This window comes from Sarcophilus harrisii, chromosome 3 (genome assembly GCF_902635505.1).
Source record: "Sarcophilus harrisii chromosome 3, mSarHar1.11, whole genome shotgun sequence".
Classification (NCBI taxonomy): Eukaryota; Metazoa; Chordata; class Mammalia; order Dasyuromorphia; family Dasyuridae; genus Sarcophilus; species Sarcophilus harrisii.
The window spans coordinates 591,668,288-591,684,303 of NC_045428.1; the positions used below are offsets into that span (position 1 = coordinate 591,668,288).

A 16,016-nucleotide genomic window follows, 5' to 3' on the forward strand; every position below is an offset into this window, starting at 1 on the left:
TGGATTTTTAAAAAGATCATTTTGGAAAGTGAGTGGAAGATAGGCAGGAATGAGGAGAGACTATTAAGTTTTTTCTTATCAATTCTTTACTTTGGTTAAAATTCCACAAGTAGTTTATTGCTGCTTGCTTTATTGTTGTTGGGTTTTTTTTTTTTTGTTTTTTTTTTTACTGTTTATTATTACATTCTTAAAAATGAGAAAATTTAATGCTGTCACAGACAAGAGTAAAACTCAATTCTTCTGCCCCAAATCTTGTGATATTCCCACATTTCCAAGGCCTGAAAAGACCACAGAAGTCCCAATGCTGGGAAAGTTAAAAAACAAAGAAGCTCCCTGAAGGCAGTGTTTTCAGTGTCTCCGCCTTCATCAAAGGGCCTGACTTAGTTGACTAAGGCTTGATTGTGCCAGTGTTGACTACTCTCTCTAGATGTGATGGTGCTCCCTTTAGAATTGAACTTCCCCACCCCTTCGCAGATGGTTATTTGCAAGTTACTTGGGCCAAAAAGTTCATCCCTGCAGCTACTGATGTGGGGAGGAGAGTCTTTGAAGTCGACTTGGTTGGCATTCTCTTTGTAACTTTAAACTCTAGGTCACTAGGTCACTGCCACATCGCCACACCATGAGCCATCACTGGGAAATGAAACAATTACATCATCTAACCAATGTCATCAATACTTGAATAAATGTATCATCAAAATCTAAATTTCCCGAGCAGTAGGGAGGGGAACAGTGTGAGTGGAAGTGCAAATCCTACAAACAGGAAGAGAAAAAAGATCAAACCCAAACAGCCTGACTTCCTTTCTTTGGGCCTCAGTTTTCTCATCTGTAAAACGATAGGGTTTGACTAAATGATCTCTAAGGTCACCCACAGATCATTTGCTTCTTTTAAAGCATACAAAGACCATTTTAAAGAGACAATTTGCCACAGAAGACTCTAACTTCCTTTGAACAAAGGGTAAGCAATTAATAAAAGAGGAAAAATGCATTTTCTGGACAGATCACACCAGTGTCCTATGCAAGACAGTAAGGTGACTTACAGCAGGTTAGAGAGAAAATGGTCGCTGCCTGCTAGGGACTCGGGGTATCTGCACGAAGCCCGTCCCAAGCCAACAAGCACATCCAGCGCGACCTTTTTGGAGGGCAGGGCTTTACCTTGGAGCAGAAAGTAATCGCAAGTGGTCCGTCTGAGGGCTGCCTTGGCCTTGTCACTGCTCCAGTCCACCTCCAGAGCCTCCTTGAATGGACAGAAAAGCACTTTCTGCGGGACAAAAAACCAAAGCTGTCTTTAACTACAAAACACATGAGCCTGGGATCCATGCAAGCAGATTCTCCCCTAGGAGTGAACAACTCCACCAGCTAAGTCCATTTTACAATTCTCAAGGAAGCCAAAGCAGGACATGTGAATCAAAGACAAGCAGAGGCAATACTCAACCCCTGGCCCTTTAACAGTTTTGCTCTTCTTGGGGAAAGCAGAGCAAGCCCAGCCCAGTAGAAAGAACACAGTGTCGGGAAACCTCTCTAATTATCTCTATTCTTGGTCTCCACTGTCTACTTACCATTGACCCTGAAAAACTCATTTCCCTTCTCTGGGAATGAATGTCTTTTCTGTAAAATTAAGAGCTTTGATCAGGCAATGTTAAGGTCGCATCCAATTCCCAAATGAAGAAAATCTCCATGCCTCAGTTTCTTTAGTCCAAAAATAAAAACAGCAGCGTTCTCTGAGTCTGACCTTACTTACATGGTCATCTGAACAGTTAGTTTCATGTTAAGTCCCAAATCCTTTGTTTTTAAAAGTCTTATCATACTTCCACAAATAAAACATAGAGGACAGGTTTGATTACTTTTGGTCCTTGAGAAGAGAACCAGAAGCAAACAAAAGATAAAGAGCAAAAGTTTCCTAATAAGGGTTGGCTGAAAATGGCACCAGCTACTTCCTGAGAGGGAATGAGCTACTTGTCATGGGAAGTGTCCCAGGCATCTGTTCATCCATCCTTCCCTTTCACAAGGAGTGGGATACAAGATGACCTCCAAGTCCCTTCCAGTTCTAGGAGCCAGCGAAATTGCAGTCAACACAATGAAGATTGCCAAATACCCATTAGGAGTCCCTACATTTCAAGCAACTTTGGATGTAATTAAACCAAGAATTACAAATAAAATGGACAATGGACTGGAACAGGCCCCAGGCTCCATCAGACTTACTGTGGAGAAAGGACCTTCAGAAGCCAACCCAGACCTGAAGCAGCCAGGCCTCCTCCCACAGGCCAACCAGCGGTCCTCCAGGTTGGGCCTGCAGACTTTTGGTGACAATCTGCCAAAGGGAGCCCTTCCGATGCTGACTAGCCCCAGTCACTGGGAAGACTCCTTATACTGAGTCTAAATCTACCTCTGTGAAAGGGGGTTGTCTGACACAACCAATTCATCACAAAGTCTGCTGACTCTTAAGCAGCCTCTTAAACATGGTTTAGAATTTTGCCATGTCTCTCCTAAAAGCTGCAAGTCATCCCATCTCTAACGCTGTGGCACCTCTCATAACATCCTGATCTTTCAAGGACTCCTCCAAGTAGTGCAGCAATATGCCCAACAGTCCTTTTGAGTGGGGGTGGGGTGTGTGTGTCTACGACAGTGTGGTCCCCTCCTAGAATCTCCCCACTTTTACAAGTCCTTATTAGTTGTTTCCGTTCTGTCTCCTCCAGGTCTCCTCCAGGTCAGAGATCATTCTATGTGGCAGAGAAGACAAAAGCAGATCCTCAGATGCACTGCTGCCTTTCCTCTGTCACCTGTAACTGTCCCATTTCCCAAGCCGAAGCTATATCCAGCCATTCTGTGACTCTCCTCTTCATTCTCCCTCAGCATCCTTACTAGTACCAGGTTACTAAGAACTATTCTGACAGGACCAGGCCACACTTTTATTTGATTTCTTCCCTTGGGTGCTGCTTCTGTACATGTGCTTTTAAAATCTGACTAAGTTCTCTGGACATCCAAATTGTTCTTTTTTAGACAATTCTCCTCTTCCTTTCTCACCAGAACTGTTTCCTTGTGGCATCAAAACATAAATTTTAAGAGCCTCTCATTCCACACTGGTGACTTCCCCTGTAAAACAGTAGGCCATAGGATCCTCCAAATCCTTTCTCTGATTCCTGTTAAATTTTTTTTCTCTCCCAGTCAGAATAAAGAGTGGATATTGGAGTATTTTCAATTTCCCTTTCCTCTATCTCACACAATAAAAAAGAGTGTCACTTCTCTTCAAGAAAATAATCACTTCTATCCCAATCAATCAATCCCTATTTCTTGGCAAAAAGCAAACTGAAAACAGCAATTCACCTAAGTGATCCCACCACTAAGGAAAAAAAACTACCATTAGAAAAGCCAAAAAATTATTTAATGTTATCTATTAGTCAGAGAAAGGTCTAATAGATGCCCAGAAAAAGGAAGTCCTCCTTCACTATTGTTCACCACTCTGCTGACCCGCTGAGACAATTCTCAAACTCCTCATCTATTTCCTTTTCATCCAAGTAGCCTGGAGAATGTAAAAATCTTGCTTTTATGTCTGTAGCTGCTCAACTCCTTGACTCAGTCCTTCTTTTGTGGTTCAGAATGCCACTGTATCAAGCTTCCCCTTTCATTATTCCTGGGTTCTGCCAGAATCACTACTTCACAACATCAATGTCTTCACCTGAAAATCTCCTCTTGTCTATGACTACTTAAGTAGTAGTCACTTAATTTGGAGAGCTGGTTATCAAAACAAGCCCCAAACTAAACCATAACAAAATCCACTATTAGCCTAACTAAAGTTTACATAGAGTCAGTTTATTTAAAAATGAAAAAGATAATTTTAAAGACTGTTAACATATGCAAAAAGATGAATATCTGGTATATTAAGCAACTCTATCACAATATCCAAGTAGTATTAAGATGATTTAAGCAGAAAGAAGTTCAAATTGCTGGAGAAGATTAAACAAACATGGGTTTCCTCCTTCCCACAGCTGCTGCCTAGTGGTTCCAACACATTGTAAACAGTGCTATATGACACACCATAGATTGTTTGGCTGCCCTAGCACTTTTGGCAAATGGCATAACCTCAAAAGATAGAGCTAACCCAGTGATGCTGAATACTACAGCAGTTTGCCAGACAGCTCTTAAGGAAGTCTTACAGGAGCAGCCAAACCATTAGCTGCATGGTCTGGGCATGCAATCAGATAGAAGATAACTTACTTTCTCCTCCCCTCCAACCCAAGGTTAAAAAACTATGAACATCGATTCAGAGGCATCACTTGGCCCTTTCCCAAGGAAAAAAACCTGTAAGAGTCATCTTACTAGGTTTGTTTTTACTATTGTGACTACGTATTTTTTATGCAGTTTCCCTGCACTGCTGGATTTCATCTAGTACCTCTACAGCATCCAGAAAATACTAGGAAAGTCTCAAGGAGAGTATTCAAAATCAGAAGACACATGTTTCAGTCTTAGCTGACCTTGGACGAATCCCTTCATTACTTGCCCTGGGCCTCAGAACCTTTATCTGAAAAATCCTTCTTCCAGAACCTCCACCCCACCTATCCCATGGGAGCAAACGAAAAGCATTTTTCTTTATTACTAGACATGAGTACATCTTTCAGACAATCAATTAAGACCTCATATTTATTGTAATGACAGAATTTAGAGTAAATCTCTAAATCTAAGTCCCTAAAGCACCCATTTCCTATCTTTCTCTTCCACAAATCACGCTCACTGGAATGCAGAAGGGACAAGAATACTGCCTGGTCTTGAACCCTGGTGCTCTGACTTAGCCCCGTGGGACTAGGAGTAAGTCAACAAACCCATTCTGCTCTTGACAGCCTTGTATACAAAAGAAGGAATTTGGAGTAGTTTATTTAGGGACCCTTCCGTCTCCAAATACTGCTTTTGTTTTCACGGGATCAGCCAGTTTAGATTAGCTCGTTAGAACTCTAGCTTACCTCTTCCTTTCATAAGAGGAAACTGAGGCCCACAGCAGATGGTTTGTCCCAGGTCACACCTGTAGCAAAGTGCAGAGCTATCCAAATCCCAGTCTTTACTACCGAGTCATAGTAATGGAAATAAAACAGATAAGCACTCAACAGAACAGAGGTCCTGGCCCGCTCACTTAAGGGGACGGACATCTTGAGCAAATGAAGCCTAAGCTGTAAACTAATGATTTAACACTGGTGTGATCTGTCTCAGAGGGACGTTGTCATTAAAGGAGGTAATAAACACAAAGCACCCGATTGTCCTGCTGCCGGATTCGGCCCAGTACAGACCAGAGCAGACACCAAGGAGTGCTCACAGAGCAGCTCCACCAAAGCTAGACTAATTTATTTAAGGGTCAGATGACAGATAGGGGAAGTTTACATAGCATAAGTGTGGCTCACAGAGATAGGGAGAGAGCTGAGTGTTGGACTGGCCAATTTAGTAGCTATGAGCAAACTCCCTCTGCCGGTGCAAGCTGACATCTTCTCTGGGCAAGTCCTTCTTGGGTATGTAATAGAGTAGACACTTGGGCATATTTATAGGATTATGCAACTCCTATTTAGCCAGGTACAAGAGGGGTGCAGAGAAAATAACTAAGAGTTTCAAGGACTATCCCACTTATTTTACACTAACTTGGAAAATAGACATTATGTTAATTTTGAACATGGCTCTGATGAGGTCCAGGGTAACTGAATGGGCGTTGGCAGAGAAAGCCTGAATTACTGTATAAATCTGGAAGTCAAGCTACTCCAGGAGGCAAGCAGAGAGGAGCAGAAATTATCTGGCCTTAAGGTGGCCCTTTGTTTAAGTGAACTTTATTACAGCTCCATACCAGGTAGAGATCTTCAGTAGAATTTTTAGCTGAATTCTTTGCAGCAACAAAACCATCATAAGCCCACAATTACTGCAGCCCATCAGAGAGCCAGCTGATATGGTTGATTCCCCGCTAACTCCATTTAGGACACTAAACTCCTTTTTAGGGTTAGCCCACTATGGGGTATGCCTGTCTCATGGCATCTTCTTTCTGATTACTTTTAGGGAACTTGTCTCTCCTCTTATTAACTGCTAAAACTCAGACTTGTTAAAAATCTTTATGCATTTGGCCCACTCTTAGCAGTGATAATAAAGGACAAAGATTTTATTATACTCTTAGCAGTGTAATAAAATCTTTGTCCTTTGATTTGGAGGATGTCTATGCTTACAATTTTTTCAAAATGATTCACAACACTGGCTTGTAACCCCAATATACGTCAACCCTAAACGCCACCATTTTGGTGGCCTGGTATGGGAAACGTCCGACTACATCTCATAACCTCAACAGTTTCAAATAGCAACTAAATGAAACCTACTTACACAATTTCCATGTTCAATTAAGTCAACAAACACTGAAGGTGAGGCATAGCAATCAAAGTGCTGGACTGGGGGGGGTCCAAAAAAATCAGAGTTCAAATCCCTCTTTAGTAGCTTTCCAGTAATGTAACCCTGGGGGCAAGCAAGGCACAGACTTTCTTCCATAACAACAATAATAAAACAAACTCCATAACAAATGCACAGTGTTAAGAAATAAAACAGATCCAAAATGTTTTGCAAATCTTAAAGCATTATAGAAATATTAGCTGCTTCTAATTTTGTTATTATTATTATTATTATTACTAGAAAGAATACCAGATTAGGAGGAGACCTGGAATCCAGTTTTTGCTTTTACCCATTAAATAGTGATGTGATGGAAAGCCAGGGTCTCAGTTTCCTATTCTGCAAAAGAAAACAGGCAAGTATTTCCTAATAAGCATGAGAAAGTTCACGAATAATGTATAAACTGTTTTCAAATGCTTGAGGAGTTGTCATGGGAAGAAAAATTTGACTTCTTTTGGATATTAAGAAACAGAACCAGGAGCAATGGGGTGTACTCACAGGGAGATTCATTCTGTCTCATATAGAGCAGAACTTTCTATTCTGCGTTCTCTCAGCTATTCAACCAACTTGGCAGAGAGGGAGTTGTGAGTCACTGGAAGCGTTCAATAAGCTGGCAAACCACCTGTTCAGGACATTACCACGCAGATTCCAATGCTGGGTGGGAGGCTGGGATTAGAAGTCCCTCCCAACCCTCCAATTCTGTGACCCCATTCTGATCTGTGTCTCCAGTTACTTCCTCACCCCGAGATCCTGGTTGGGTTCCCTCTCCTCAACCATTTGGTGGCAGCAGGCTGCATAACAGTACTAAAAATGTCATTGCCTTTTTCTTTTTTTAGAGGGTGAGGGAGAAATGAAGCTATTAAACTTAAATGAAGAAAATGCCCCAGACACAGCTAATCTAGGTTTTAGCACAGCTTAGGACAAAGTCTCTTGTGTTCTTTTTTGTGGACAACACGGAGAGATGTGGTTACAACAGTGGTTACATGGATTCAAAATGGCAAGCCCAATGACTAGATACAAAGGGTCATCCCACCAATTCGATGCTTAGGGACTAAACTGGCGCTGTGCTACTTAACATTTTAAGAAGAACCTGGATTAACGATATGATTCATCTAATGCACATTCCACACCACGCTCAAAGAGACTGGTAACAAGTAGATGTCAAATTCAAATCAGAGAAAAAACCATCAAGGAGCACTAGCCCCGGAGTCACGAAGCCCTGAGTTCAAATATGGCCTCAGATACTTGATACTTACTAGTTTTGTGACCCTAAGCAAATTACTTAATCCTGACTGCCTTTTAAAAAAAAAAATCACACTTTAGAATACAGGGCCAAATCTAGCAAGAGAAAATTTATTGGAAATAGATGTCAAATCTCACACTTGGCTTTTAAAATTGGAAGCGATGTACCCAGATGGCAATTTGTCTGTAACGGATCTGAGGTCTGTAGAGGACTTCAAGCTCAAGGAATCCAGAGCTGCCAAAAGCGCTCCTTGGACTAGCCAGGCCAGAGGTAAGGACAGTGGTTATATCTGGCATAAGATTACACCTGGTGCCATGTTTTATGAAGGATACTGATAGGCTGGAGAGTCCTCAGGCCAACAGGTGAGCAGGATGGTTAAAGGCCTCAAGACAAAGCCCAAAGATTATCTGAAAACACCAGGGCCAATCAGCTTGGAGAAAAGTAGACTTGGGTGGGGATGGAGGGGGGAAGGTAACAATGTTTTCAAATATTCTCCAGGCTTGCATGTACAAGGGGATGCTTTGAAGGAGGGAGTGCAGAACTAGAACAGCAAGTCTATGATACCCAGGAACAGATTCTAAAGTGAACTGGGCAGGTGAAGCACGAGGTGCGGGGGAAGGCAGGCTAAACAACTCTGGCCCTAAAACCTTGTAGATACCAGTCTGCACAGGAAAGCCAAGGGAAGATGAATCCAGCTTTACCCTGTGTGCCAGAAAAAGTCTCGGAGGTGGGGCACAGGACCGGAGTTTGCATCTGGCTCTGCCCCTCACCCCGTGTGACTTCAGGAAGGTCACCTGGCCCCGCTGCTTCCTTCATCTACAATGAGAGGGGCCAGGCTAGGCCACCTCTGAGCGCTAATCATTCCCACTGATTTTTTCTGGACCTCAGAAAAGCATTCAAAGCATTCTGGACCTCCAGAAAGACATCCATGATCATCCGAGTTTCTCCTTTAAAAAAAGTTTCTAATCATCACAGCAGGCAGACCTAGAATACAAAATCTATCTTGGGGTGCTCTGTACCTAAGTTAGGATTGCATGAACCCTCACCAAGAATCAACTGGAGAAGCCAGAGGTCCCTGCTTTCCACTGAACTAATACACAATATAACCTAACTGGTGACTCTTTTACAAATTAAATGGAAAGGCAAGGTCTGAACTGGAACCACCAAATTTCAAAGTGAAAAGGGCCACAGAGAGTTACTAATTCTCATCAAACACTTCATTTTGCAGAGGCAGTTAGTTACTTGAAGCTCCAAGAGCTGACTAAGGGCAGAATCAAAACCAGAATGGAGGGGTACAGACTCTCAGGCCAATAGTGCTAGTTGAAGGAGCGCCCTAAAATCAAGGTTTGGAATTCTGGAGATGATCAATAGGAACACACAGCTTACATCAAAACCTTAATAGATAAGGGTTAGTGCTAGTTCAAAATGTTCAAGGAAACAGCTGACTAACAATGTCAGCTGGAGAATATTTTGATACTTTAAAATTGGGCCCTGGGTAGGAAGAAGGGCTTGTTAATTGACAAGCTGGATAACTGGGACACAAAAGCCCCAGAGTGCATGACAGGGCAGCCGACATTCCCTTCATAGTTAGAGAAAGTAGCTCCCACAAGGGGATTTCCAGAGCAGCTCGGCAGGGCACGGGCAGGACTTAAGAGTAGTGTCAAGCTTCCAGCTGTGAATGGCTAACAAAGCTGGGCACTAACTTTATTTAAATGTGAAAGCCCTACTCCAATTCCAGAAGGCCTTAAAGACATAAACCCCTCCTCACCAAGGCCAAGTGTCACCCTGCTAAGAGGGTGTGATTTATAAACTGACAGCACCCACAATGCCGCTTTTATACTCCAGCATTTGTTAACAATTCATCTCCCTCAATCTTCTCCCTACCATTCTAAAGAAGCTTTCCTGAGCAGGATGAGGTGAGGGAAAGGAGTGGGGGAAGGCTAACTTTTGGCCAAAACACCAATATTCACTCTAAGGATAATTAAGTTACCGTGAATAGATGTTTAGATGAAGATTTTACAATTTCCTCAAGACATATTTCTTACCATGGTTTTAAGATATACAACACTTTTAAGAGTTTGTTCCATGTTTGTGATTTTTGCAATTAGGGATTAAAACAACAAAAAACTGGTCTAGAATATCTATGTTGCCTGTTATTTTTCATACAACATTTAATACTAAAGAGAAGCCAGAGAGCCAGTATTTGATCTGTCCTCTGCCTCCACTAACTTTTCTTGGTCCCTACCTAAGCAACCCCTCTCCCTATCTCTATTCAGATAATAAAACAATTTCCAACAAAGAAACCAATTAAATGTGCTGCTCTCCCTCCTTCCCCCTCTCTCCACCCCACTTCTAGCTAGACTCTGGGTCTTCCCTGCCCCCCCCCCCCAGGCCCCAGGCAATTGGGGTTAAGTGACTTGCCTGGGGTCACACAGCTAATAAGTGTTAAGTTTCTGAGACCACAATTTAACTCAGGTCCTTCTGACTTCGGGGCTGGTGCTCTATCCATTGCACCACCTAGCTGCCCCTAGGGTTTTTAGACTCTGGGTTTTTAAGGTACCCAATTCATAAAACAATCATCATAATAAAAGCAGTTCACAGTGAGACAGTTCCAAGTATTTTCACCACAGCTACCTCACGTGACAGGTACTAGACCAACTATTACCATCCCTACTGAAAGACAAGAAACCAAGGCTCCCTCAACAAAAGCCTTCCCCAAGCTACCAAGTTTAGTGGCAAGCTTCAGATCAGGGATTCTTTACCCTTTGAGGGTCATTGACCTTTGGGAATCTGGTGAAGTCTAGGAGAGATTCCAAGACAACAATGTGAGGACTTGGACTCTCAATTAAGAACTCCTGCTCCAGGAGCTCCTTTTCCCCCAAGCCTTTGCAGGACTATTTGCCTCTTTGTGTGCCTCATTTCTATCCAAGAAGCAAATGTCGCCTCCTTCACCAATCACCCCCCCATGATCCCCGCCAACCTGCCACCTTTCCAGGTAAAAGGGATCTCCTCACCTCCAAGTGCTTATAAAACTTGGTCTGGCCCACTGCTTTGAGCTCATTTCCTCTGCCTCTTTCAGCCCAACCCACCTAGCTCCATCAGACTGCAAGTTGAGAGTAAAGCCTATTTCTTAATACAGTTAAAATGAAATGAAGACAAAGAATGCAAAGCTTCTGTCTCCAAATCCATTACATGCTGCTGCTGCCCACTTTTCTAACACCAGGTCTTGTGAATAGTCAGTAAGACTATGGATCTTTCTTTTATAATTCTTTTATAGTCTACTCTATGACCTGCTTTTCAACATTACAGCTTTTCTTCCAAGATTATTATAAGTAGAAGAAGAAAAAGAACAGAAAGAGAAAACTCCAAAGTTTAAACTGGTCCCTATCCCAGGCAGCTCACTCTTTCTAGATGTGGCTGCCTAGTCCCATCTCCCTCCCACCCACCTTCCTAGCAGGCCGAGGGACAGTAAGGGTAGAGTCAGCAATATAGCTACCTTTTTGACCATTGTTGTTTCCGTGGCCTCCAACTTTGCCTTCTTAGTGTCAGGTCCATCTTCCATTCCTGGGTTGACTTTGGGGACTTTGGTTTTCTCCCTAAAAAGTGACACAAGCCATAGAATCTCAGAAATGGAAGGACCTTTGGGGTCCCTAGTTTGACTGCTCCTCCCTCCACCCCCCAACTGGTTTCTCAACCATGCGGCCTCTGGGCCTCTTTGAAGGGCATCCTGAAAAAAAGGGACCTGGATGTTACCTTCAGTCTGATGACCTTTTAAGGCAGGAGAGCTGACCAAAGGAACTCGCCCAAGTTCTCTCCTCCTGGAGCCTCTAGCACGGGCATCCGAGAGAATGCGGCACCAACACTGCAGTTAAAAGACAGGAGCTGCAGTTTTTCAGGGCTCCTATACTCCTATGGCCACAGAGCTCACAGGACTCAAACATGTCTGTTTGAAATAGGACCTGCTACTCCATTTCTAAGTGCTAAAAAGGAGCATGGCCTCCACTTCACGGGTACTTCAGAGCTCCTCTTGATGACTTTTTACTCTTCACAGAAAATGAAGCTGCTGGGATCCCAGATTTATAAGTGGAAGGGGCCACTGACATCTAGTCCAGCCTCCTCATGTCACAGATTCGAGAGAATCAGTGACATATTCCCATCCTCTCCTCCAGAGCACTTCACAATCATCCTCATGTTCTTGTATCTTTCTAAATCTTTCTATACTTTCTCCCCCCACATTGGGATGGAGCATACTGGAAGTGTTTTCCTACGAACCCAATTCCTGTGTCTCCACAGGGCAGTCAGGAAGACCTAAGACTAACTCCTTCCTCAGACGCCTCCTCTCTCTGAGGATGTGAACCTCTAGGTCCTTCTATACAATGTGTCCATAGCCCTGACCTGGCAGGCTTATATGAGGCAGGACACAGAGCGCTGGGAGTAGCCACTGCTGGAGGTGACCAGCCAATATCTCTTCTGGCCATCCTTGTCCCTGGCTCTTCTGGGTATGCCATTTCCACAGAGGACCTTCTTGTTAGGAAGAGAACAATGCAGCCTGCTTAGGTCGATGATGAAGGCCAATCAAATAATCACCAAACATATATATACCACACACTAGTGCACACAGTGCTGTGCTAGGCTCTATGGGGGGGAGGAGCTGGATATTCTTGCCCTTTACAAGATTTTAACTGATCTGAATAATGTTGGCTCACAGAGAATATAATTAATTGAAACCAAGGAAGTAGTTAGTGGTCACACTCAAAAAAATGAGGTATACTTGGATCATTTTGGACTGAGGTGTGAAGTCCAGATTCTTCATTCCTTGCAAATCAGTAGAAGCACTGGTTTTTCAGGCACTTATATGCATTAAACCTCTAAATGCATTAAAATGATGTTTTCATTTGGTCTGGAGTAGCAAAATTTACAAGCCTAGAACACAGAGATCCCTCAGTTGCTACAGTCACAGTTACAGGCCTTGGTAATTCTCAGTTCACAGTCTCTGTATGGCAGATCAAAGTCTCCTTCTAAGGAGAATGAATAGCAAGATTTGGAAAAGAATGATCTAAGAGCACAAGTTGCTCTTATGGTTGTGAAGTGATTGGTGGAGAGGATGAATTAAATCAAAGACATGTTGAAATATGTTACTCGATTAATTCAATGCTAAAAGCAGGGGCAGGAGGGGCTGTTGGTCCCTCTTATGCAATTCCATTTCATTTTCAGGATGCTGTGAACTCCTCTCCTCTCCTCTCCCAGCACTTACTCCACAAACTCATGCTCTCCCAGATTAGCAAACATGTATCCATGGTAGCCAAAAACATCTCCGGTAAAGAACTTGATGCTATTTTTGTAACAGATCTGATCAATTTTAACCAAGACATCTCGGGAACAGCAAGTCAGACATACCTAGAGAAAAAGAAAGACACAGGGCATGAGTTTTGGCAATCAACGATTCACCTTACTGACATTTAACTATCCTAAAGAACAGGCTCTGCAGACATGTTTCCTAAGACCAGTTTCAAACTGGTAAGATAGGTTCTCAGAATGCCACTTTAAGACGACAAGAAGAATGGCAGGTTTCAGTGTTCAGAAATGTTAGTTAAGATACAATTTCACTCTACTGATCCCAAATGGGGTTTAGACGGCACAAAACACTGAACAATTTGAGCTCCCCGTAACAAGATGGGTTCTATTCCTTTTGTCTATAAATACTTTAACAAGCCATCCTTTAGATCATCTTCCCTTTGGGCACAAGCATCGTCAATAAATGAAGAAGTCCCATAGTAGGATAACTGAACTAGAAAAAAGGAAGGGGGAGGACGAGGACAAGGAAGAGGGTTCGAAGAATTCTCTAAATGTCTTCCAGTCATGTCCAATGTGTGCCAAAAGTGTGACGTCACTGCTGAGCAGCCAACATGATCAATCTTGGGCTGCAATAAAGGCGTATGTCAATTATAGACTGAAGAGAACCATGAAGATCATGAAAGACTCAAATCAAGGTATGCAAAAAGGTTTTCTCCCAATTTTGAATGGTTGCTAACCTATAGTCAGGATCAAAACCACTTTTCAAAAGTAACCATGGAGATCATAAATTTACATTAGAACTTGGCATTTTTTCTGTCCTTTGGGTTGATATTAGGAAAACAGAAATAAAACAAAGCCCTGCTGGGATTTCCACAAAATCTGGTGTGAAATGTTAGCTGCATTGATGATGAACAGGAAAGGTTTCAAATCAAGTGACTTTCACTCAGACTCAGTGATTCATTCAAAGGATGATCATCGTGTTTCTGAGACTGCTAGTTCTTTCCACTAAATTAAAGAGCTGGCCATGATATATTTTAGTACTTAAACCAGAAACAAATCAAAGATAAGAAATTCAGCTTCCAAAGACTATATAATTCTTTTTAGGGCTGGGTTTTAAACTTTTTTTCTATGTGTTTTGAATGCCTATGGCATTAAGGAAAAGCTTAAGGACTCCTGGAAATCATGTTATTAAATGCATAAAATAAAATAACTAGAAGCCAATTTACTTTAAAGGCAATTCTCAAAATATACTTTAAAAACAAGTTCACATGGATATAATATCAGTCCTGGGGTCAGGAGGATTTGAGTTCAAATCTGCCTCATACTTGATAATTACTAGTCTGGCCAAAAACGCAAACAAAAATCCAAACAACAAAAACAAAAACACAACAAAAAACCAAGTTCATAGACCCCCTAAGTTAAGAATGCAAGTGTGAAGAGAATGTGAAGGAAAAAAAAATGGCAAATGTTATTTTAATTTTTTGAGTCCACATTCTCTCTACCACAGTCCTAGTTTGTAAGCCTTTAAGAAATGGAAATAAACCCATTTTCAAAAGAGAAAAACAAGTTGGTGTGTTGGTCAAAAAATACTTCTATCTCCAGACAACTACAAACTTAAAACCAAAATGTATAAATGAACAGATGTGTAAAGGGGATTAAGGAGAAACCTGCCCCACTGTCTCATTAAAAGGGCCCATTAGCACAAACAGATGCTCTATTAGGAAATGGGTCAGACTAATGGGCAACACGGCAGCAGCTCCTATTTACCGTATATCTAAATATCACAATTAGTGGTTTGACACTTTGGCTTTCGTAACCAGATCCTCTAACATTAACAATTCAAAGAATGCCACAAGTAAACCAAATGTTTGCTAAGGAGGAAAGAAATCAATTATAGAGATTCTTCCTACAAATATAAAATGTCATGATCTTTGGTGCCAGAAAAGAGAAGCAAGAAAGAGAAAGGGCTAAGCGAATAGAAGGTCCTATTTGAAAGGATATGCTGAGAAATTTTCATATTGTGAAAATTCAAGCTTAGATTTTGACTTCCTATAAAACGTACAGCATCAAATTGAGTGAAGAAAGTCTCAGGTTTGTCTTCTACATTGTCTGTGTCCACCTTCACGTCCACCATGGGATTGAGGTTCTGTGCTCGTTCCAAAGAGGCTTCTGCCCGGTTTCGGCCAGAGGATCCAGTAGTAGGAATCAAGAATTGAGCACTAGTGTCTTCTGGAGATACCTTGAAATAAATTTTAAAATTTTTACACTTTTGCACAAAAGACATCTCTAACAGAAGATACTATGATGATCTTTTGGATTTTTTTATGGATATTCCTCCCAATATAATTCAAACAGAAACGTGTATTTTAAAAATTAATGTACATGTATGTAAAACAAACCAAAAACAACAACAACAAAAAACCCTGGTGGTTCAAAGGGCAATGCAAACAACTGAGGCAGTTTTGGAAATAATTTGAGTAAGTGCTTTAAAAAATTCATGTAGTAAAATTTTTTGTTTCATACACATTCCTTTTTACTCTTTATAAATTCAAATGCTTGTTTTTATTAGTGTTTGTCAAATTCAGAAAAAATAAAAAATAATTTTAAAGGAAAAAAAGGTTTCTCCTACCCTATATGCTAAACACATTTATAAAACCTACATCCCATGCCCTGCTTCCTTTCCTCAACCTCCCAGGAGAGAAAAATTTCACTTGATAACTGTTCTTCCTATTCAGAGGTCAATAGCTCCCCCTTGTGTAAGAAAAATGTTATCACTATTAGGAAAATTTCCCCACTTTAAGACTGTTGATCAACGGGGGCCCATGAGCAAAGGCTGAATGTTCAACAACTAGACAAAGCCTCTGTTCTTAAGCTCAAGATCTAGGTACAGAAAACTAAGATTCTGAGGAACAACGAAAGCAGGCTTACATAACCAGCCAGTCAACAAGCACTGATTAAGTGGGGTACTGGAAGCAAGGACACGACACATGAAAAATAAAAACTACAATTACGAATTTAGAGGTAGAGCTAGGGCCTTAACCTGGTTTTGTTCTCATGAAAGCACAAGACCTCCTCCTGTTCC

At 41.7% G+C, this 16,016-nt stretch overlaps 1 protein-coding gene across 1 annotated transcript in view; it reads right to left on the reverse strand.

The window, feature by feature from the left end:
* SAE1 (SUMO1 activating enzyme subunit 1) overlaps nt 1-16,016 on the reverse strand; it is a 50,764-nt gene that overhangs the window by 21,636 nt on the left and 13,112 nt on the right. The window contains exons 3-6 of the mRNA XM_031963886.1: nt 14,997-15,173; nt 12,894-13,036; nt 11,136-11,235; nt 1,153-1,258 (exon numbers count right to left, since the gene is read on the reverse strand). Coding sequence (XP_031819746.1) covers nt 1,153-1,258; nt 11,136-11,235; nt 12,894-13,036; nt 14,997-15,173 — 526 coding nt within the window. The remainder of the gene's footprint in view (nt 1-1,152; nt 1,259-11,135; nt 11,236-12,893; nt 13,037-14,996; nt 15,174-16,016) is intronic.